The sequence below is a fragment of the Peromyscus leucopus genome, chromosome 5, assembly GCF_004664715.2.
Source record: "Peromyscus leucopus breed LL Stock chromosome 5, UCI_PerLeu_2.1, whole genome shotgun sequence".
NCBI classification, from domain to species: Eukaryota; Metazoa; Chordata; class Mammalia; order Rodentia; family Cricetidae; genus Peromyscus; species Peromyscus leucopus.
In genome coordinates this window covers 45,332,802-45,357,604 of record NC_051067.1, presented here as the reverse complement: position 1 = coordinate 45,357,604, position 24,803 = coordinate 45,332,802, and the positions used below count along the sequence as shown (strand labels likewise).

Below are 24,803 nucleotides of genomic sequence, written 5' to 3'. Positions count from 1 at the left end.
ATATAGCTTAGTACATGTCTTAGTTAGGGTTTCTATTGCTGTGAAGAGACACCATGACTGTGACAACTTTTGTAAAGGAAAACATTTAATTAGGGCTAGCTTACAGTTTCAGAGGTCTAGTGCATTATCTTCATGGCAGGTCGCATACAGGCAGACATGGTGCTGGAAAAGGAGCTGAGAATTCTACATTTTGATCCACAGGTAACAACAAGTGAACTGAGTGCTACAGTGGGCATAGCTTGAGCATAGGAGACCTGAAAGCCCATCCTCACAGTGGCACTCTTCTAACAAGGCCACACCTTTCCCAACAAAGTCACACCTCTAATAGTGCTATTCCCTACGGGGGTTACTTTCTTTCAAATGACCATAGCGCACATGCAGTGTAGGTTCTGAAAAGAAAATAGAGGGTCAGCATTTCAAAACATTTCTAGAATTGTTCCAAGGCAGGATACCTCAGACTCACTGAGTCAAAAATATTATGAGTAAAATAGTAAGAACAATAATTCAGACACAGATCAGCAAAAACTAATAAAACCTCAAACCAATGTCCAAATAAAAAGGTTAAATTCAACGATGTAGAACACAGAGACTATTATCTATGAAATAACAAAGAGAGAATTGGTTTTTAACCGTGCAAATGAATCCAAAATATGTGTGCCACTCAGCCTTTAGTATTCTATAATTCTGAGAACAAAGCAAAATTGGAAAGCCTAACCAACAAAGGGGCTTAGTAGAGAAAAAATTATGGTAAGTTGAGTATGCATCCATCACTCATCACTCTTGAGGGGTCTAGGAAGCCTGCCTGCCTCTTTACTACATCAAATATATACTACATTCTTCCATTTTTGTCCCCACCTCTATACAAACACAGAAAGGTACATAATGTATATCAAAACTGAAAATTCAGCAAGGGCCAGTGTACATGTACTGCAGGATAAAAGACCTAGACACCTATTCAAACCTTTAATAATTTTAAATCAGAATAAGAAGCATTTATGAATGTTATGTGGAGTTAGAGTTGTAGATACTGGCTATCGAACATGGATATGTGGTAGAACCCTCTGGGTGGTGTTCTTAACATTACAAATAGCCAGATCACATCGGATCTACTAAGTTAGAATCTTCAGCAGAAGAACCTTTAATTTAAAAGCTTTCCTAAGTGATTCAAATTCCAATTTACCCGTGCTCTTTAAAACACTGGTTATTACCTTCAGTCCTATGAAAGCTGACATATTCAAAACCAAAATGCTTTTAAAATTCATGGAGACTAGACTACTTTCTGAAAAATAAAAACCCCACAAAAATTAGAAATAGATCTGTCATATAACCCAGCTACATTACTCTTGGGTATTACCTGCAAGACCCCAACAACATATCAGGGAGTCACTTATACATAGATACTTATAGAACTTTTCACAATAGCTGAATTATGAATGTAACCTAAGAGTCCATGAACAGAGGAAAAGGTAAGGAAAATGTGAAGGTAAGGAAAATGTGGTTCATATACACAATGAAATGTTTGATTCTGCCATGAAGAAGAATCAAGTCATGTCATTTGGGAGAGAGAAATACAACTTCTGACAAACCATATTAAGGGAATTAAAGAGGTCTTAGAAAGGTGTGTGTGTGCGTGTGTGTGTGTGTGTGTGTGTGTGTGTGTGTGTGTGTTTTCTATCATTTGTGCTTCCTAGATTTTTATATAGTCACATAAAATAACATACAGATATGTGTTATATGATAACATGATAAAAGAAGTGAAATAGTCCAGAGGAACAAAGATGTAAGGAGAAGGGGAGGCCCAGGAGAAAGGAGAGTAGTGAGGAAAGGCACTGGGGGGAATATGTTCAACATATAATATATATCAAATGAGAGTTGGCTAATATAATTAATAATAATAAAAGAGCATAACAATTAAAAAAATAACTGTTAGAGATACAAGAATGCCATTCTTTAATGTATATAGCTATCAAGTGAATCACAAATATGCTTGTTTTCATGACTGGGTGATTCTCCTGCTTCAGTTAACTACATGGCAACATAATTGTAAGGAAAGATGTTATTAATTTGTGTCAGAATCTATTCACATGGATGAGGTAGCCACATAATTCATCCGTTTATTTTCTTCATTGAAATTGACAGACCATTAGTGACTGTGGGACAGAACAAGAGAAGAAAAGTAATTTGAAAATCACTTGGAATTTCCTCTTTGTGAAAGGAATGATATTCAATACAAGGCAGTCTCAGCAGATCTTGTGACATTCTCCTATAACAGAACCCTGAGTACCTGGATGAAATTGGGACGTATGTAGACAATACTAGTTCCATAAAACACCTTAGCTAACTTCCACACCCTGCTAACTCGAATATACTCCATTCTTTTGTATTCTAAGCCATGGGTACCACCTGTTCCTGTGCATAGGCCAAGACTTGTATTAAGATGGAAACATAAAAGTCAATTAATTTTACTATTATAATTGCAAATTTTCTGTGGCACTATTTATCCATTTTGTGTCAGCTCTGAGCCAATCAAAAGCATAGGACCCAAACTTTTGCTCATAATCTCTGTGGGAAAAGTTACCACAAGGGAAAAAAAGGAGGAAATAGGAGAGATATATGTGATATATATGGTTTGCTCAGTCAGGCCTCTCCGCCGACTTAGCAAACCAAATCAGACCAAATTGGAAAGCCTAAGTTTAACGGGTAAAGTGCTCCCGTGCAATTCCCTGGCCAACAGAGAGGAGACAGGGACATGAGACTAGAAGAACCACATGTCTGTTTTTGGGGATGCTGCTTATATACTCTGTGGGAGTGGTCTTGAGCCTCTCTGGGAAGGATCTGTGTTTGGTGGGGTTTGAAGGGGTGGGTTTGGGGAGGAGCTGTGTTTGGTGGACTTTGAAGGGGTGGGTTTAGGGAAAGAGATGGGGAGGGGAGTTGAAGTGGGTCTTTCACCAGACTTCTTCCAAACATTCCAGACGCTTTGGGTATAGGGATGCCAGGGTGCCAGGGGTTGAGGCGGAGCTCCCACCCAAACAATATGTAAGGCCAATTAGTTACTCTATTCCCACTATTCTTGATTAATTCCAAAGGGAACTTGTGTCAGAAACAACCGATTCATTTCAATAAAATGTTTATAACAGCTAAGTGGCAGGACAGGTAAGACCTTAAGTATATTTTTGGATTGCTTTAGCAATAAGAATTTAGACTGAGGTAAGACAAAATGTAAATTCAGAAATAATATTTTCATTTTTTATTCCCTCTTGTCTCTATTAAACATTGGCTGTGACAGTAAAAACTTGCCAAAATTCTACTGTTTGCTTGCACAGGACCTATGGAAACAGTATTAAGAAAATTTATTCTTGAAACTGTGCCCTTCTCTCAAAATCCAAATATGCACCATTATGGACTCTTTCAAGCACACTAGGTCAGCCTCGTTAGCACTGTAGATCTCAAGTCATTAAGCTACATCCACACTCCCAGAGCTGGTTAAAATCCCCAGCATTCAGTGGGGTTTCTGGAAACAGATCTACTGGGAAACTGGGTAAGACAAGCAAGCAAGTGAAAACATGTTGCACGAATCCTAAATCGTCTTATAGTAAAAACCCAGAGCCAGATATCAGGGTGAAAGCTGAAAGATCAGAGAAGTAGAGCAAGCCACAGCTAACATCTCTACCTCACCAACTCCTCAGCCTGACAGAGCCTCTGCAAAAGAGCAAACAACTGTCTCTTCCCTTGTATTCCTTTCTCTGCCCAGCCATATTACTTCCTGTCTCAACCTTCCTAGTGCTGGGATTAAAAGTGTGTGATCCCAAGTGCTGGAATTAAAGGTGTGTGTCACCACTGCTTGACTGTTTCTTTTTTAGACTGGATTAATCTCATGCAGGCCAGTGTGGCCTTGAATTCCCAGAAATCTGGACTCATCTTTGCCTCTGCCTCTCGAGTGCAGGATTAAAGTTGTATGCCACTACTGCCTAACTTCTGTAGCTAACTCTGTAGCTAGCTCTGTCCTCTTTAAGCAAGCTTTATTTCTTAGATTACAAATATATCACCACAAAAATATTCTTTAATTTTGAATTATTTTGCTTCTTTATATAACACAGACACAGAGCCATGCTCTTTGTGATAGTTACTTGACAAAGACAGAGGAGTTGCACTCTTTTTATTGCAGTGGTCTTACCTTTATCATAACAACTTCTGTGGTTTTCATTGAAAAGGAAAATGATACATTTTGTGCAAACAGCAAATTCACTTTATGCAAAATATAATCAATGTTTGATAATTAAACTTCCTAAATTTAATAAAAGAGAATTTTTGTTTAGTTTCTTTGAATGAACTTTGCAAAGTAAGCTTTGTGTTTTCTTTGACATCTATAAGGGCCTTTGTATCTTGGAAGCATAACGTGTATTATGCTTTCTTCTGCAAGCAAATTAGAAGAAATTTCTACACCTTAAATTCTCAAATAAGTCCTCTTAATCATTTGTAATACTCTCAGACTGGCAAATTAAAGGACCACATCAAACACGATTTTAACTAATTGATTACAGATAAAAACAACACACAGCAGTTGTCCAAAGAAAGGGAACGGAACTCTACCACAAATGGTCGCTCAGTATTTAGTCAATGTAAGAAGCCAAACTGTGTCTTCTGGGTATGTGTGCCTATGATCAGAATTCAAACCCCTTTGCAGACATAGGTGAACATGGGATAATAGCATCCATGAATTATATTACTATGCCACTAAAAATAAATTTATTTAGCTGAAAATAATTTATTACCTACTCCACTATTATTCTATCATGTGTTAGTTCTGTTCTTCAAATCTGTTAAGTCATCATATAAAGGTTATTTTAGGAAAACTGTCCTCTTTATGTATTTGCTCACTGCTAAGCACTTGCATTTTCAAGTTACTATACAATTTAAAAAATGTGCTTCAGCAGTGAAAATTTATTGATGAAAAATTATACTTATGACAAATTATGTTATTCTCTCCCTCCCTCTCTCTCTCTTTCCCTCTCCTCCCTTACCCCACACACATACACACATGCAATCTCATTTTGAAGGCAGCACTTCAGAGAAGCCACCCCCTCCTTGCACTTTTTCCTGTGGCATTTAGTAATCAAGAGAAGCTGCACATATTTCCTGCCATTTCTGAGCTTCCTTATTTATATACTTATCAAAAGTGAAAATCATAGTCATAGCATTTTATATAGCATACATTTTATGAGCAGTGGATGAGGTGATTAGTATAAATGCAGTTCCATGCTGTAAAAATAATAGATTTTGTTATGCTTTGGATGTATGATATCCCTCGGGGGCTCTTGTGTCTGATGGTTGTTTCCTGGCTGGTGCTTCTGTCTTAGAGTATGTAGACCTTTGGGATGGGAGGATGGCTGGTGGAAGCAGGTCACTGAGGTGGGTCTTTTATGATTATAGCCCAGTCCTCTTCTAACCCAAGCCTTCTGCTTCCTGACACAGTGATATGTGAACAATTTTCACTGCCAACGATCCTAGTTCCCCAGGCACTGGGTCTCCCCAGAAACAAGATACAATACTTTCATGAGCCAAAAGAAAAGACCTTCCTTCCATAGGTGTATAAAAAGCTAGGCCCTTTCAAGATTTAATTAATAAAATTGTAATATAAACTAGTCATTTTCTGAATTACATGGCCTAATTTAAAAATCTACATCAAAATCTACCTTATGATGTAGCAAACATACTTGAGTATATGAAGGAATTGAAATCAAGATCTTTTAGAGATTTTGGCCACATGGTGTTCATTACAGTACTATATACAACAGCTAAGATGCAAAAACCAAGGTCCACTGATGGACTGATGGATAGAGAAATGTGATTTATATATACAGTTGAAAATTACTGTAGAAAATCATGTAACGTTATTTGAATGGATTTGGAAATCCATGCCATATGGATGAACTTTGAAGAGATTATGTTTGGCAAAATAAGCCAATCACAGATGGCTGTCCTGCATGACCACTCACCTGACCTATCAGATGATAGAACGGTGATTACTAAGTGCTAAGGGGGAAGAAGGACTTGTTAACTAGCAGATATAATGTTTCTGTTGAGCTATGAGAAGTTGCAATGATGTTCCTACAGTTAGCAAGCGTGAATCATCTGCACAGAAGATTGTTAAGAGAGAACCCCCAGCCTGAAGAGACTCTCAGTGGTTAAGAGCACTGACTGCTCCTCTGGAAAACCCCAGTTTGATTCTCCACACCCACATGGCAGCACACAAGCACACCAGTTTCAGGAAATTCAATGCTTTCTTCTGCCCTTTGAGAGTACTACCACATGTGGTGCACAGACTTACATGCAGACAAAACACCCATACACACAAATTAAAATAAATCTTTAAAAGAGAGAGTCTCTTATTAACTGATTTTACCACAGTAAGACCAATTCTATGTCTCTTGTCTCTTAGGATCTCTTCATTGTTGTATTTATTCTGGGATTATAAATGAATTAATTGGTGAAGGTGCATCTGGGCAGGTGGAATAACTTCTAATGTTCATAGCACAACAGAACATGGCTAACAATATTCAGTGTGCATTTAAAAATTGCTGTGAAGATTTAAATTTTCTCAACCCAAGGTGAAAACTATTTGAAGTGATAAATTTGCCAAAGATTCTGATCAAATTATTATGCATCAGAGCCATATATTGAAATATTATACTATACACCAAAAATATGTATATTATGTAGTAAGTAAACTTTAAAACTGGTAAATAGGTAAAATTGAATAAAATTAAAAAGTAAATCTAACTAAAAGTCAGGATCAATCCAGATGATGAAATTTTAATCATTTTTTAATTGATTTGATTATAATCATTTGAGGAATCAAATCTTTTTTCCTGTTTCTAGATTCGCCTCAAGCAAACTGCTGCCATGCTGCAACTTACGTTTTAATAACTGAGAAAATCAAGCTGAATATAGATATTTGTTTTCCAGTATTTCCAGAAAGAATTCAGGAGTTTTCTCTGATTTCGCCTAGTCGTTTCTTTTAAGATTGAAGAATTTTGTCCTGCGTGGAAACTCCTTGAAACAGAAAGTAAACAACTCAAAATAGCTTTAGGAAGTCCATGAAACTAACAAGATTCACTAGGTCCTTTCTTCCCCGGGAGTAAACAGAAAAGACAGCTGAGGACCCTTCTCAACTGAGCAAAGCAACAAAGAAGGCAGAGACCAGCCAAGCTGCTTGAACAAAGCAAGGCCAGCAGAACTGCCTGGAAGATGTTCAGACAAACGGAGCTACATGGAAAGGACACTCTCCAACCTCTTGAGCTGCCTGTTCAAAGTACTCCAGGTTCCCACATTTTTTTGAGCTTTCACTCCTGTTGGGGTGGCCTTTGGTGATGCAACTATCTTTGAGTCATTTCTGCTCCATTAAGTAACCTTTCACCCACATTTTTGCTAATTAACCCCAATGAAACTCATTGGTTAATTTAGTTGAATTTTGGAGGTATCTGTAATTTGGGCTGTCTTGAGATGTCTTCTGCATCTGGGGTGAGTAGATGAGTACATTGTGTTTCCCTAAGAAAAGTCTGTCACACAACAGCATGTCACACCATTGGCTGGAAGAATGAAGGAAAATCCTGTGTCTCCCTTGGGCCAGAAAGGTGATAACAATGGTTCACAATGAAGATGAGCAAATATGAGATAAGACTATAATATGCAAAGGCTCTCAGATGTAGAAAACATCTAAACTTTGGATAGACATTTTGACACATGCAGAGATCTGTAGCAGGAATCTTAAAAGTTCTTATTAATAAAATCAAACCTGGTGCCAGTTATTGGGGTGAATGTTGGAAGATCAAAGAAGCAGAACAAGCCACAGCTACTTCACCTTGCCAATTCCTCAGCTGATCCTGTTTCCTCAGACTGGTGGCCTCTGAGTCCTCATCCAGAATGAATCTCGGCTGAACTGCTGCTCAAAAGCCTGAAAGCTTAACCAGACCAAAAGCTTAACCAGCCAAATGCTTCTAGTTCCTGGTCTTCACACCTTATATACCTTTCTGCTTTCTGCCATCACTCCCTGGGAATAAAGGCTCACTTCTTGGGATTAAAGGCATGTGTCACCATGCCTGGCTGTTTCCAATGTGGTCTTGAACTCACAGAGATCCAGAGGGATTTCTGCCTCTGGAATGCTAGGATTAAAGGTGTGAGTGGCACCATTTTCTAGCCTCTGTATCTAGTGGCTGTTCTGTTCTTTGACCCCAGATAAGTTTATTAGGGTGCACAATATTTGGGGGAACACAATACCACCACAGAGATCCACCTGAAGGGAACAGAAACAGGTCCATGTTTTACTGCCTTACAGAGTTTTTCTTTATGTCTTCTATTTCTTTACAAGGCTTCCTTTTTCCTTGTGGGTTTGTAACTTCTTGCTGGTTCTTTCTGTTGTCCTGTTCTGTTTTTTTTTTTTTTTTCCCACCCTTTTGCTAAAATGACAACTGTTTTAACACCTTTGCTATAGTATCAGTGTATTTGTTATGTATCTGTGCATTTCCTTTGGTGGTATTCATCAGCTGTCTCCTGTCATTCAACCTTGAGATTCTCTTGGCTCTACTATGTATGAAGAGTGATTTTCAGCTATGCCCCAGACACCTTGGGTGCTAAGAAACTCTAGGCTGTATTTATTTTTATCTGTTTTAGAGGACTCCTTTGGGTACTTGTTGACAGAGGAAGAGGGTACTACTTACTGCAGGGTGATAGGGGAAGTCCACATTCCCTCTCTTATTTCCACAAACATCCTGGGAGGAATAAGTCTTCCTCCATACTGCCAGAAAGATGTGCAAGTTGAGGTTCTCCACTTAGCCTCTGCCAAACACCCCCTGACTCCAACTGGGGAGGAGTTCATATCAGGATCTAGTGCCAGGGCAGGTGGAGTGGGTAGCTTGTAATGGTTGGGAGACCATCGAAATCCAAGCTTTCTTCTTGGCCTCCTCTGACACCATCCCCACAGGAATGCATAGGAATATGCTGTTACCAGTGGGTGGAGAAGGCTATTGTTCCCATTGGCCTCCCATTTTTTTCTTTTTCCATAAAAGTGGACTTCATTGTTTCCAGGAAAGGATGACAGTTGATGTTACCCTCTTGTCTTTTAGTGAAATGACTACAGTGTGGGCTTGTGTTGCATAATAGGTTTCATTGTAGTGTCTTAAAAATCTAGACTCTGCATTTCCTGTGCAGACAAAGATGGGCTAGGAAAACAATGATGCTTTCCCCTGCCTAAAAGAGGGCATGTTACTATCTATATGTTTCTATACATTTTCTGTTTTACCTGTTTTAGAGAGATCCAGCATTTTAAAAATTAGTTTCTTTATTGCAATCTTGAAATTATTTTATTTTATTTTATTTTATTTTACAATACTATTCAGTTCTACATAACAGCCACAGATTCCCTTGTTCTCTCCCTTCCTGCACCCCTCCCCTTGCCCCCAGCCCACCCCCCATTTCCACTTCCTCCAGAGCAAGGCCTCCCCTGAGGACTGAGATCAACTTGATAGACTCAGTCCAGGCAGGTCCAGTCCCCTCCTCCCAGACTGAGCCAAGCATCCCTGCGTAAGTCCCAGGTTTCAAACAGCTAATTCATGCATGCAATGAGCCCAGGACCTGGTACCACTGCCTAGATGCCTCCCAAACAGATCAAGCCAATCAACTGTCTCACCTATTCAGAGGGCCTGATCCAGTTGGGGGGCCCTCAGCCTTTGGTTCACAGTTCATGCATTTCCATTCGTTTGGCTATTTGTCCCTGTGCTTTATCCAACCTTGGTTTCAACAATTCTCGCTCATATAAACCCTCCTCTTTCTCGCTAATTAGACTCCCGGAGCTACACCCAGGGCCTACCCGTGGATCTTTGCATCCAGATTCCTCAGACTCCAAGAACACATCAGAACAATTATCCACCATGATCAAGTAGGCTTCATCCCAGGAATGCAAGGGTGGTTCAACATACAAAAGTCCATCAATGTAATACACCATATAAACAAACTCAAGGAAAAAAAACCACATGATCATCTCACTAGATGCAGAAAAGGCATTTGACAAAATCCAACACCCCTTCATGATAAAAGTCTTGGAGCAATCAGGAATACAGGGGACATACCTAAACATAATAAAGGCAATTTACAGCAAGCCAACAACTAACATCAAATTAAATGGAGAGAAACTCAAAGCAATTCCACTAAATCAGGAATGAGGCAAGGCTGTCCACTCTCCCCATACTTATTCAATATAGTACTTGACGTTCTAGCCAGAGCAATAAGACAACATAAGGAGATTAAGGGGATACAAATTGGAAAGGAAGAAGTCAAGCTTTCCCTATTTGCAGATGACATGATAGTATACTTGAGTGACCCCAAAGATTCCACCCAGGAACTGATAAAGCTTATAAACACCTTCAGCAACATAGCAGGATTTTTTTTTTCTACCTTCCCCAAGCTAATCTTTGTCTTTGGATAAATGAGACAAAAAGAAACATTAGAGGACACACTGCCACACTGCCTCTTGGATCTGACGATCTGACCTAATTTCTCTCCATCTTCTGTTTTCTTATGTTAACTTCTAATACTCACTTTTCCATGAGCTCTTGACCCCTATAATCTGGCTATTTTTAGAGTCTTTCAACTCAAAATCGGTATAAAAAAAAAAAAAGCTGCTGTACTAATAAGCCACTATTTTCCAGGAGGGACCAAGGGTAATGGTCAAGTTTGGTTAAACATAGGATGGAGCACATAGGGCCTATTTTGTGTTGTTGTCCTCTTCGGGGGATAATGCCACTGGCTTTACAGCTCAGATTTATTGCTACCGCTTTATTAGTTTGAAACTTCAAAAAAAAAAAATTCTATGCCTTTTCCTTGTTGTTCTTTGTGGGAGGTTGAGTGCTCCCAAGCTGCTCTCCTATAACCAGAATTGGAAGTCTTTCCAGCCATCTGACTTTGATGTTATGTGATACTAGGCGTTCTCTTCTTTGTACCTGTGCTGAGCTTACAAATCAATTCTGAACATGATTATTCTGGATTTCAAATAGATCACATTTGCATAATTTAACAGGAAACGAATCAAATGCTTATTAACCTGCCCTTTGCTACCCACCAGGGCTGGTATTCACCTTATATGCACTGGTACATTCATTCTGGACATAGAAATTCTAATTTATATTGACTTCATGATAGTAAATGATTGCTGTTCTGCATTCCCAGTATCTTCCTTGGGATCCCATTGACATTCATAATGATCCAAAACATAAAGGGCTAACTCCCATTTCAAGAGGCATCATCAGAGACTACTCCAAAGCTATTATCAACAGCCTGTATTTTTGATGAAGACTCATCATTAGCAGTTTAAACCTATTCATGTACTGTTTTGTGCAGCTGGCCATATGCACTCTATTTTGAGTTTCATTTATTATAGGACTTTTTTTCTTGGTTACTGTCACCTCAAGTGGACTTGAACCAGCAAGCAAATACCTGTCAGTGTGCAGGAAGGCATTTCCAGAAAGGTTTAACTAAGGAAAGAAGATCCACCCTGAATGTGGTCAGCACATCGCATTAAAATGAGAAAGTGAAGTGAGCACCACCATCCATCTTTCTCTGTTTCCTGACTGAGGATGCAGTGTGACTTGCCCCTAACATTCCTCTAGCACCCTTCTCCACTGCCACAGACTGCATCCTCAATCTGTGAGCCAAAATAAACTCTTCCTTAAGCTTCTTTTGTCAGGTATTTGATCACAATAATGAGAAAATTAACAAATACAATTTCCACACAGGATTGCTTCTTGAGACTGTTTCGTTTATTTGTATAGTAAACAGCAGTACAATTAGCAAAATAATTCAGGATTGTTTCTGCTAATGCATATCGTTTGAATTTCTAGTCCATGAATATCTTTACCTATCATACTATAATTAAAGTCAGGAATGATTGCCAGGTAAATGATTGCTGAATAACTTACAATAAGGCCGACCTAATAGCTTAGATAATCATTTCTCTTTGTTAATCAAACGTGATGTTGAACACATGCCAGTAAGAACACTCCATACACATATTGCACAGAAAGCAGCCATTCACACCTTCATTAACAGTGGTCTCTTTATTCTGTCACTCACTGAGTCATTCCCTTGGAGTGTAGTCTCTGCATATTGTCATTATGCTTGTTTGAGATAACATGTTCCAGTTTCCTCAGCTCTTAATCAATACTTCATTTATTGACTTTCTATGAGAAAATTGAAGGTACTTTGTAAACTCAGATTTTTAAAAACTAAATTGCAAACAGATGCCTAGTGATTTTGCTAAATTGTAACAGAATTATTTTTTCACTCATAAAGTCCACTGACTTAGAGATTGTTCCATGTGTTTTTTTTTTAGTCCTATAACCATTTTTCTTTGTATTACTATATTATTTTGGAAATACTAATAATGTATGATACAAATAAAGGGAAAATTGCTTATAGGTATGTGAATATTTCCAGTCATCACAAGCAAGACTTGGAAGGCCTTTTCTGGATTGACCTTAAATTATCATTACTATTTAGTCTAATGAAATTACAACAAGAAATTTATATTCTCCAGCTAGAACTAAGATTTGACTGAGGCTGTGAAAGACGGCCCAACTATCAGAATTGTTTGATTATGCTAATTCAGTAATGGTTGCTTCACCTGAAATAAATTAGTGAAAAAAGTAGGTAGCCATTCCAAGCCAATCTAGACATAGCCTTGTTTTGAAAGATAATCCTACCCAGCAGTGTATGTTCTTCCCTAGGGATAAATGGATAGCGTTTCTCTAGGGAGAATTGGTGTTAGCAGAAATTATAACAGGTTTGATTTACTAAAACTATGTGGCTGCTGACCACGCTCAGAATGGGAATGTCTCCTAATTGATTTTTACAAGAATATTAGCCGGACGGTGGTGGCGCAGAGACAGGTGGATCATTGTGAGTTCGAGGCCAGCCTGGACTACCAAGCGAGTTCCAGGAAAGGTGCAAAGCTACACAGAGAAACCCTGTCTCGAAAAAAACACAAACAAACAAAAAAAAAAAGAATATTTTGTTACCCAGATACTGCACATAGTATTATCTCTGTTGGTAATGAACATAGACATTAGTATTGTTCATTTTTTACAACACACAAACCATTATTCCTATGACAGTTAGGAAACAAAGTCTCTGTTTGATTAAATGACTGGTTCCAGGTAACAAAATGTACAAGTTCAAAGGCTAGGTGCTAGTACTTCATTCAGTGTTGGTTTCTTCTAGCTATTCCAGTTTGTATATTACTTGTGAATACACTGGTCATGTTTAATGATGCAGTGCAAGCTAATATCAAGGACACTTTAAGTCGTTTTAATATTAGAATTATTTTAAATATATTTTCCTCCCCAGTTCTTCCTACAGAAAAGATGAGCTATACAGGGGTCAAAGAAAGGGCACTTACTAGCTCAAGAGATGAAGAATTTTGAGTGTATTAATAGGGGATTAGTCTACAAGAGACCCTTCCAGGAGTAAGTGACTCTCATCCTCTGAATGTAATCCCAAGTCATGTAGGATTTTAATGATGTAAAAGTGTTCAAAATAACTACCAGAAGAGGGTGACCTCAGCAGTTCTGAATGGTCCACTTGAAGCACTAAAAATGAGAATGAAAAGAATGCAATTAGCCCTGTCCAAAGGGAACTCCATGAGAAGAACTTAAGCCTTCCATGACTACAAAGGCATGCTGCTGAGTGGAGCAGAACTAAATTTTGACAAAGTTCTGAAACCACCCTTCCCCCGACACCTGTTCCAAACTACCTAGGTATGTTTTCTCTAAAGCCTGGTTCCAACTGTCCTATGGAAACCAAACAACCAGCATGCCAAACTAGGCCTTTGAAGAAGGCACAAAGGCAAGGATAGAGAAACTCAGACACTTCAAAAAGCTTTCCCTACATCCGAATTCAGTGCATACTTATTAAATAAGCATTTAATGAATCATTCATCCAGGCTCAACACGAAAAGATCAAATATGATGGATTGTCCATTGCTGCCTTTTATTAGCTCAGAATCCAGTTGATGTGGAGTGAAGAATAGCTTTTTATGGGTTTATTGAGGGTGTGGGTCATACTCAAAACATGAAACCTTATCAGGGTATTTTAACTTTCTAGGGAAGTAAATCATAGTAAGCTGAGTAACTAAAACATCTCTTAATTTCAGTGGTAAATGGAAGCTGGAGGTGTAGGTTAGTTGTAGAATGCTAGACTTGTGTATGTGAAATCTTGAGTTCATTCCTCGGTACCACAAAAGCCAAATGAAAATGACAAAAATAATTACCTCTTTATAAAAAAAGTAACATTCTAGCCTAAATACACTGCACTCAGCCATACACTGAGCTTAGTGTATTTTCTTAGTAATTCACCAAGAAGGCTATTTTCTTTAAGAAGATATACTTAAGAATTTTTAAAGCTCATCACTAGAACAAGAATCTATGGCCAGAAAGAGGGTATGAACAAATCTTCTGGCCCTGTGTCTCTCTTTTATCATCCTCGTCTGATTCTTATGCCCTCTTCTGGGAGCTCCTCCTGCCCTTGTTAGTGCTTCAACATAGGCATAAAAAAGTCTTTTATTTTGTTCTCTCTCTTCTCTCTCTCTCTCTCTCTCTCTCTCTCTCTCTCTCTCTCTCTCTCTCTCTGCATATATGTGTGTGTGTATGTGTGGGTGGTGGTGGTGGGAAGAGGAGGAGGAGGAGGAAGAGGAAAAAGAGGAAAACTTTCAGAAGTCACTTCTCTCCTTCCACCATGAGCCCAAGCTAAGGTGGTCAGGCTTGCACAGAAAGTGCTACTACTTGTTGAACCATCTTCCTGGCCCCCATTATGTGCTTTCTTAATCAGTTTAGCAGAAATGGGCTTAAGTGTTGAGAAGTCTCTTTGCTAAGCATAAAGCAGAACTAAAGGGAAATATGGAGAATGCTACACACAGTCCAGTTGACTGAGAGAAGCCTTCTGGAACTCTGAAAGATAGCTTGACTAGGGCTTGGCAAGTTCTGTCACTTCATTTGAGATTCTGTGAAAAGAAGTCACTATCTTCCACTAGCAAGGTAGCCCGGTGCCTTCTTACTCATCCCAGTTACCAGTTTCAAGGCTCAGAAAGTGAAAGCAGCTCCCACATCATTTTTAGCAAAAGATCCAGAGTCCATCCCAGTTTCTGACTGCACCTCTATATTATTGATGCCAGGAAAAAAACTCAAGTTTAAGATATACTTTCTTTCTGTAGACTAAGCTGAGTCTCACTTCCTCCTCAAATCCACAGGACTCAAGTAGGAAGTTATCCATAAGTTGTCTTCACATTTGTTTCTACTGACTTAGTATCCTCTTATCAGAAAGAGTTTGAAAGGAAAGAAAAGGGAACACGGATGTAGAAAGGCTAACACATTATTTGTTGGACATTCTAAAATATTGTTATAAAAAGACTCTACCAGAGTCATAATGTGTTCTTCCATTTCCTCATTACTTTTGCTAAACACAACCATGCCACTTACATGAGAGTAAGTCGTAAAGAGTAAAGAAATGACATCCAATGAACTACTTTATTTTCTTGTCTGTGACAAGAAGAATTTCTGCCCCGGTTAGTTTTTATTGTTAACTGATACAACCTAGTTATTTGGGGAAAAGGGAACTCCAAGTGAAGAATTATCTCTATCAGAATGGCCTGAGGTCATGTCTGAGAGAGGTAATCTTGATTGATGACTGATACCCAGTGTGGGCAGAACCTGTCCTATGCAGGTGGGCTTGGGCTGTATAAAAAAGCTAGCAGAGAGCAAGCCACAGAGTGACTTAGTAAGCAGCATTCCTCCATAGTTTCTGCTTCAATTCCTCCCTGAGTTCCTACTCTGACTGTTCTCAATGAAGGATTATGACACAGAAATGCAAGTTGAAATAAGGTCTTTCCAAGTTGCTTTTGGTCAGTGTTTTATGATACCAACAGGAAGCCGAAGAGGACAATGTTCTTTTTGTTCATGTTTTCGTTACTTTTCTAGATTGGACTCTCTTATCCATCTTACATTCAATGAACCCACTTGCCAGTTCACATACACACTGCCCTCAGATTTTTCTAGGGATCATCATTCATTTAGAACTTAAGGGCAATGACCTCAGTTTGGAGGTGCAGGGAAAGTTCTGTAAAAGGTTTTGTAGAAACCCTAGGTTAAAATGAGAAGGGGATTTAGGAAGAATATATATTTACTGCAAACTTCCTTACCACAGAACAATGAAAACAATCTGAACAAAGACAGTATCACTGGCTTTCTGCAAATATGTATCTTAATAGAGAGCCTCCAAGTAAAAAGAAAGGAAAGTGGCAAAAATGCCAGCTTCACCAGTAACAAGACAACTCACAAAGAATTAAAGATACTGGAATGCTGTTCCTCATGAACAATTAAATATGAATGCAGAATTAGAGAAAGGATATAGAGAATACAACCTGACTATAAATTTCTTATTTCCTGTATATATGAAGAAACAAAAATGGAAAAACAATATTTACAAATACTTCAAAAAATAAGGGATGTACCTTTTCCCTCCTGGGGATTTAAAAATCATTTTTAAAATATTAAGGTAATGTTATAAATTTTATTCAAATATTAAAGAAATTAAAGGCCAAAATTACCTGTACTCCTATCACCCCAAAATAAGTATTATTCTTAATACAATAGTAGTACTACTAACTAACATGTTGATATAATTATTCCTCTTAAAATTTTGGGGGAAATCATTAACCTCAAAATATGAAGCAGAAAAATTGACCACTATGGATGAGTTTTCCACACATAACAAGCAGCAAGTTACTTATAGAGGAGACATAAAGTGAATAACTGCCATTTATTATCCAACAGCACCAAAGCAAATTGTCTGAGAAGTAGTTCAGACAATAATTCAAGGGTAGGGAAGCAGTGCCGTTCCTTCACTGTGTGTTCCACCTAGCACATGACACCCCTTTAGTGCCATCTATCAGCAGACCTCTGCAATTGTAAAGAACTTCATTTACCCTCAGAGAGTGGTGTACATCATTTCTATGTGATCTGAAGTCATGCAACACACTGATGTCTGGGTCTCAACACACACTGTGGTCCATACACCTCTATTACTCAAATGCACATCTGTATATGGTGTGTTACAAAGGTGTATATGTGCATACACATCTGAATCAATAAGCATTTGCACGCACACATGCAAAGATGCACTTGAACATTTGTCAAGAGTCTAGTTCTCTGGCCTTTATTTCCAGAGCTGACAAACTTTTTCCTGAGCCAAAAGATTCAATTGCTACTTAAGTTTTATTGTGAGGTCCACAGTTATCATTTTATTTGGGAGAAAAAGTTATCAATTCTAGTCATGTCCCTTTAATTCCAAGGGAATGTGAGATGGAAATTTAGTATCAGAAGCCCAAGGCTAAGAGAACAGAACTAAGAAAGCCTTGAGAATTATCTTGGCTATATAGAAACAGCACATCGTGTGCGTAACTAAGAGAAGCAGCTAGCTGATACAGCCTTCAAGGAGAAGGCGAATAAACACCACATGGAGAAGTGAGCTAGCTTACTTCAAAAGCTCATGTGATGCCAAAAATAGGAAACAAACTTATCAACACGAGGAGCCCCATGCCTGAAGAATGCAAAATGACAAAGTCAGTGACAGTGTACTTACTTTGTCCTTTGGTGAGCATCATTGAAAATATTTCCTTTTTACCATTTTGAAGATTTATAATGCTATTCTTTCTGCTTTAATGAACTCCACGCTGGTCTCTGAAAATTGTTTCCTCAAAACGTTTAAAACTCCTCAATGTTGGTGTTTTAAATTTTTTTAAGGCAACACAATTTTAAAAAGGGAGGGCACACTAGGAACTCCAAGTCCTGCCAATTTTTTCTTGCTGCCAAGTCCTATTAGTATAAATGAACGGTTTATTTTAAGAAATGCCTGATAAATGACTCTACACAATCAGTAATGAGGGTACTGTCAGCAAAGGAGAATCATTTCCAAAATTCCCTTGGCATTGAGGAGCTAGCGCCTTGTAAGCTCACACTGGGTTATGTGGCCCTAGCCCCTGTGGATGCCATAAATCTTCCCTGCTCAGAGGACAGAGGAGTCGCTGATAAGTAGAGCTGCTAAGCTTCTCTATGTCTACTTACAGCTTTTGAACACTGAAACCAAACAAAACATGGTCATCTGCAAATTTACCTTGTCAGTAGGTTTCTACTGTTATCCAAGGAGTTTCTTTTATGTTTTTTTCTTCAACTTCTCCTAAGAAGAACTATTAAAGACTTGGGGAAATCATGGTAAAATTTTTCAAGTATTAAAAACCAAACAAAACAGACTGAGCCCAAACAGAACACAGTTTGATATGACAAAGGAAGGTTTTTAGAGCTTCAAATCCTAGAGGACCTACAAACTCACCCAGGGCCTGTTCATATCCCATCAGACCAGCACACTCACTCAGCTTCTTTCCATATCCCATGAAACTTATACACTCATCTAGCTCCTGTGCACATCCTTTAGGAACTATGTATTCATCCAGCTTCTGTCCACATAGGATTTATGTGACCACTCAATTCCTGTCCACATCTTGTAGGACCTACATACCATATCAATCCTGTCCACAGCTTGTAAGACCTATGAACACACCCATGAGGCTTTTTGCTTATGCCGAAAGTCACTTGTCATCCACAATGTAAAGATGTGGGATAAAGAAAACCAATAGCACTACAGCTGAACACCCGGGAGGTGTGATCCCTGTGAGCAGCTCCACAGAGTTCCTCTGCAGTACTGTGTGAATTCAGTATCCCCATCAGGTGGAACCCATATTTTTATAATGAAAAACACTATGTAAACCAAGATCCCGGAAGTCAAAGATGGATGTCCTCCCTCTCCAAAATGTGAATGGAAAACTGGCCTGTCTCAGAACTGTGTCTGATAGGAGAGAAAGACATGCTCTTTTATGGCAGCAAACATCGGCAAAGCTATTGTGGGAATGAAAAGTTTCAAACTTGGAGTCTCTTATCTGTGAAGCCTTTTTGTGTTCTGTAGAGGAACAGCATTATAAAAGTTAATGTGCAAATAAAATAAACAACTCCTTTTAGTCCTTGCCCACCCTCAACTTTCCTTGGCCCCCTAATAAATCCTCTATGATGGGCTTCTACTGCTTCTGCTGGAGCACCATTTGCCAATCACTGTCTGAAAGACTTCCACTTACTTTTAGCAGAGTCTGTGTAATGTTGGTGGTGACCCTGCATTGCTGAGCCTCTGAGCAGGAGACGAAAGTGTTTCATACAATTTACACTACTCATATTTTCTATTTAATATGTTTAAACATGAGGATCAGAGTTCAGCGTTTAATGCAATGCAGTATGTACACAAGCTGACTAAATTACAGATGAGCAGAAGAGATGCTGCATACTTCCTCCAATCTTATAGCAAGAGGAAAGACACCAGCTCTTCTTAAGAAATATTTACAAGTTCCAAGCATTCTTCACATTATTAATAAGCAAATTTTCCAATGGTCCTTAGAGGCTATGAAAAGAAATTGATTCCTATTTTCCAGATGAGGAAACTGAACCCTAGAAAGAAACTGGGTAAATTTCTCAAGGGCAAGTTTATCAACAGATACAGAATAAGCTCCACTCAGTGCAGGATCTCAGGCCCTTCAGTCATTCTGCCTGATTTTTTTCTTTAAAGTCTCTCACAGTGGTATTGCCCACTCTCTGCTGGGGTGTTTGGTCAGTATCCATACCAACAGTCCTAAGACTGCATGGGAACTGAAATGGCTAGATAAATAGACTAGATATGGTCTTAATTTGTGCTTATTAAAAGCCTTATAGAAGCCTGGTAACATGTCTCAATGGATAGAATGCTTGCTCTGCAAGCATGATTACCTGACTTCAGATCCTCAGCATATATGTAAAGTATCAGACTTTGTGTCACATGTCTGGAACACTAGCACCAGTGTATGCCGAAACAAGTGAATCCCAGAGGCTTGTTAGCCAGTAAAAAATAACTGTCCACACTGGAGAGTGGTGGCACATGCCCTTTAATCCTAGCACTTGGGAGGCAGAGCCAGGCAGATCTCTGTGAGTTCCAGGCCAACCTGGTCTACAGAATAAGATCCAGGACAGGCACCAAAAGTACACAGAGAAACCCTGTCTCAAAAGGGAAAAAAAGGAACTGTCCACATTTCAGAGGAAGATAGAGGGTCCTGACCTCCGGTCCTCACACATAACATATGCCACATAGTCAGACAAAAAATGGCAATGGATTTCCAAAGTGTTCCCATACCCTAAGGATTCTAGGCTTTATAATCCCTATCTCAGAAAAATGTTTCCATATAAATTTATAACTTAATCCATGTATAGGTCCGATCCCAAACTACTGTTAACAATATATTTCATGAGTTGGAAAGATGGAGAAACACAAGGTACAGGTTCTCTGTCAAGTTCATCTTATCAGCCTCAGAACCTGTGATTTGCTGTGATATTATCTGATCATTTTTAGAATGCAGAGTAGAATGGGGAGGGTCCTCTCATTTTAGTTTCATGTCACTTTTGGGTGACAGAGAACATTCCTGATCAATCATGAAAAAACAAATAGTAATAATTATATGAAAATTTAGCGCTGCTGAAATGATTCTATTACTGCCAAAAGACAGATGTAAATCTTAAATGTCATGAATAAAATTCCTAAACATTAATGTTGTTATTAGCCTTCTGGGGTCAGCTTTGGAAATAGCCACTGTAATGCTTCAACACCCCAAGTAAATTAACAAGATTCTTGTGGTTTTAATTCCAGGATAACTGACCATAGTCTCACACCTCCATGGGTAATGGAGGCACCAGTTTACAGAGACCATGGAAAACAACTTTGTGAAGTCGGATTCATCAACTTCTGGCCACAGCTGATTAAACTGGCAGGGCCCTGACTCCTGCACAGATAAACTCTGGACTTGTGTATGTCTGATATGGTCAGTCTTGGGGCAATAAGTTATCCCCAGGTCCTCTCCACAGAACTGAGGACTGGAGTAACCCAGCCACTGAACTATTTAGCTGGGATCATTTCATCAGGTAGGTGGTAGTTAACAGAGCTGGGTGGCCATCATGGACTAAGAGTGTGCTAGATTTATGAGGAGGCAATGTCTCCACATGCACAGAAGAAGCCAGCTAGGAAAGGAAGAGAAAAGGAAGGCTGGAGCACCAGATTCAGAAACAGATATGCCAGGGCCATGCTGGAGTTCAGCTCTGCTCTTAGGCTGGTCATTCAGCTTCTCCCACACAAAAACTTTGAATAAATCTTCCTTCACGTGAGGCAATTTAAGTGCATGTCTGTTTCTTGTAACCAAGAGAGCCTCCAGAAGAACAAAGGCCCCCAAGGAAATGATTAAAGACCTTCTGGCATAGTCCAACCCTTGTGTTTTCCAGTCCTAGGCAGTCCCAGCTTTCTTAAAATCACCAGCAATTGTCAGGCCTCCAAGAAAAGACTGTCTGCTAGTAAGGCTCTGGACACATTACTATTTGGTCATTCCTCCTTAAAAAATAACATGAAGAATCACTACAAGGATAAAGAATCATGTTAAGTTAGTGCCACTCACACTTGGAGTAAAGGTAGCAAAACTGAACTGATAAAAAGCACAATCCTAGTAACGTAACAGAAACACCAATTTGCTTGAACACAATAGGAATGTTCTAACACATACCCGATGCTCCCATCATGTACCTTCTAGTTTAAGCTAACAAGGAAACAGGAGTAAAGGGCCATCCCCAAAGAGTCAAATCTGAACCCAGCTGATGACATACTTCTCCATGTGAAGTACAATGAGCACCTGTTTACAAGTAGTACATTATCTCTTATGCTTGAGGCTGGTAGTGTTTATTTGTTTGTTTTAATTCAAAATTCCATTTCTTCACAAAATATTTTTATAGATAAAATTATATTGTTCTCTAATAGAGCTTGGGAGAATGTCAGAGCCTTTCATTGTAAAGTATCTTTTCATTAAAACTTCAAAATGAAGAAAAAGAATCTGAAGAGAAAAAGGATCAATATATTTTGTGTTTATTACATGATCCATTTGTCCATGGGTTGCAAATTGACTTGGTCCTGTCCACCATTTCCAGATGATTGATAGAGCCTTATGCCAACAAGAGCACTCTAAAGTCAAGTAGTATACAGGCTTGATGAGCTTGGATTGATTAGCACTGTCTGCTACAGTTAGGGCAAGAAACTAAGCCAGAATTCTTTAGTTACTACCTTTAAATCTATATACAAGTGCTTGTTTTAGAGTATTGCATGTGTTAGTTGAGTACAAAGTGAATCAATTTCACATATTCCTTTCAGATAGAGGTATTTACATTTAAAATAAAATAATGTAGAGAAAATAAGTCTGAAATGAAAATTGTGACCTCTAAGTTCCAAAAGGTCAGAGTAATTCATACCAGAAAAAAAAAAAAAAAAACTTTGAAAGAATTTTACAAAACAAATCCAGGAGGCCAGGTTTTTCTTATGTGGGAAAGGACCATATTTGGGTCACAGAGAAACAGCCAGTAAGATATATTTAATATGTGATGTAATCTATAGAGCTTAGTTCCTTAAAGGAAAAGCTTCAAATTTATTTTAGTGTAAATAAGCAGACTTTTCCCTGCTAAGCAAATATGCTCATTGCTTTAATTTTTCATATCTTGACATGTTATAAAGGATACACTGATTCAAAGACCCAGCTTGTCAAATAAGAGTTGATGGATATAGTAATTGCCCTGGTTTGATCATTATGCAACACAAGCATTCAAACATTGTATCATACCTCTGTATTTCATAACTATGTACTGTACTATGTGTCCATTAAAATAAAGTAACACTAAAAACTGAAAGGCTTTGGAGGGCTGTCTTGTCTCTCCCCCCACCCCCGCCGCCGCCCTGCAACACACACACCTCCCCTATGGACTTCAGTGGCAGAACAGGACAAGTATCAGACACCTCCCTGTAAATTGAAAATGCCTACCAGAAGTGAGCAAAGATTGTGATAGGGACAGCCTCCAGTAAGAGGCTCAGAGATTGATTATCTGGCAAGGAAAGACAATGTGCCCATGTTTCAATAAAATAGATAATGGGGGAGACAAACTTTGGAAATATGTATGGAAATGAGGTAACAGTTACAGGAGCTGAACCATCTTTGAAAGGTTTACCTATATTCCAGATGTGCATGGAGCTCCTCCCTCTGATGCATGCTAACTTGGTTTTATGTTACAGCTTCTTTAAATGAATTTAGAAGACCACACCTATGCTGACTTATTTGTACTTCCATGGAAAGAAATAAAGCACAGAGATAATCCATTCAATTATACTTAAGCCAGAGATTGCATAACGTGTTGGACTTGCCTTCCAAAAGGTATAAGGTATGGTCACTTAATCCAGAACAGATATTTTCTCCTAGAAAAACAAGCCACAGCATGGTTAGGTGAAATGATTTCAAACTCAGACTCTCATCAGTTACAACAGTTATTCTGGCATACTAGCTGTGTGACCTTAGCCATACCCTTAATCAATTTAAAACATAAACTCTTAAATCTGTACTCTACAGGACAAACACTTACCCAGCAAGGTAGACGAATTAAGCACCTTATATAGTGTGACCCAGGGCATCAGAATGTGTTAACTGGTGATTACAGATAAACCTCCTTGTGTTGTCAACTGAGTATGCTTGTAGACATGTGTCTTCCCAGTCAAAAAACAAACTGAGTTCACCTCCTACCAAAAAATCCTGTATAAGCCTGTGACCAAGGAAAAATAAAGGACACTTTTTTAAAATAATTTATGTAATTAGGCTAGATCAAGGTCACACTACTCATTTTGAGCACAGCTTACTGGCACATGCTGACTCTTAGGGCAGCCTCTTCTGAGAGCAACCACATTGCTGGTACTATCAAAAGTTTTCATTTCAGGATGTTCAGATAGGTCTTTTATGGATATTGTTTAATACCCCTGCAAAATGCCCTTGAAGTACCAGAGTGGATAAGCAGTGTCCAAAAGTATCAGATGTTACTATAAGCCACATATTGATGGAACATGCCTCCAATCATAGCTCTTCCAGAGACTGTGAAGTTGTGAATCATTTGATTGCTCATTTCATATTAAACATTACTTATGAAACAATCCAATGGCAACAAAAACTTAAGACTGTCAATTCTTAATTCAGGGCAAATCTCTCTATGTTCAGCATTTTTTTTTCTTCTTTATTTTTCCTTTTAGAAAAAAAGTCTCAGTCATTGTATTGCACAGTTGTGGTATTTTGGATAAATTAAAAATGTGAGAATGTGGGGAAAGCCTATATATTATAAAATCTCCTAACTCCTTTCAAAGCCTAGTAATTTGTACATAAATGTCATCAGCACCAGAAATAACTGCAAGAAAATGTAATTACATCTCAATAAGATACAATGCCTTTGGCCTGCAGGTTCCGATTAAGCACCTAAAGTTCAAAATACAGAGGAACTCTACACAAGCAATGATTGTCCCAGCACCCAATGAAGACTGAGAAAATAAATTAGTTTACTTGTACACAAGCATCTGGGAACTTTATAGGGCTGATCAATAACTGTAAAGGTAAAACAGCAGACAAGAATACATTGTTCTACTGACTGCCCTCTTCTACGTAAATTAGAGCATTATGCTAGTTTCTGTGTTTCCTGCCATTTCCAAAGGCATTCTTCAGGCAATAAATTTTGGAGTACCAGTAGATATTGCTACTTTCTAGAATTGTTTATTGTCCTTTTGATTGATTTGATCTTAGA

At 38.6% G+C, this 24,803-nt stretch overlaps 1 protein-coding gene across 4 annotated transcripts in view; it reads right to left on the bottom strand.

The window, feature by feature from the left end:
* Sugct (succinyl-CoA:glutarate-CoA transferase) overlaps positions 1 to 24,803 on the bottom strand; it is a 737,591-nt gene that overhangs the window by 68,345 nt on the left and 644,443 nt on the right. Inside the window, exon 14 of one of the 4 annotated variants that reach the window (XM_037205924.1) lies at positions 23,332 to 23,442. The exons of the other annotated variants lie outside the window; for them this stretch is intronic. Within the exon in view, the coding sequence (XP_037061819.1) occupies positions 23,348 to 23,442 (95 nt within the window). The 3' untranslated portion in view covers positions 23,332 to 23,347. Of the gene's footprint in view, positions 1 to 23,331; positions 23,443 to 24,803 lie in introns of those variants that run through there. 4 annotated transcript variants of the gene reach the window in all.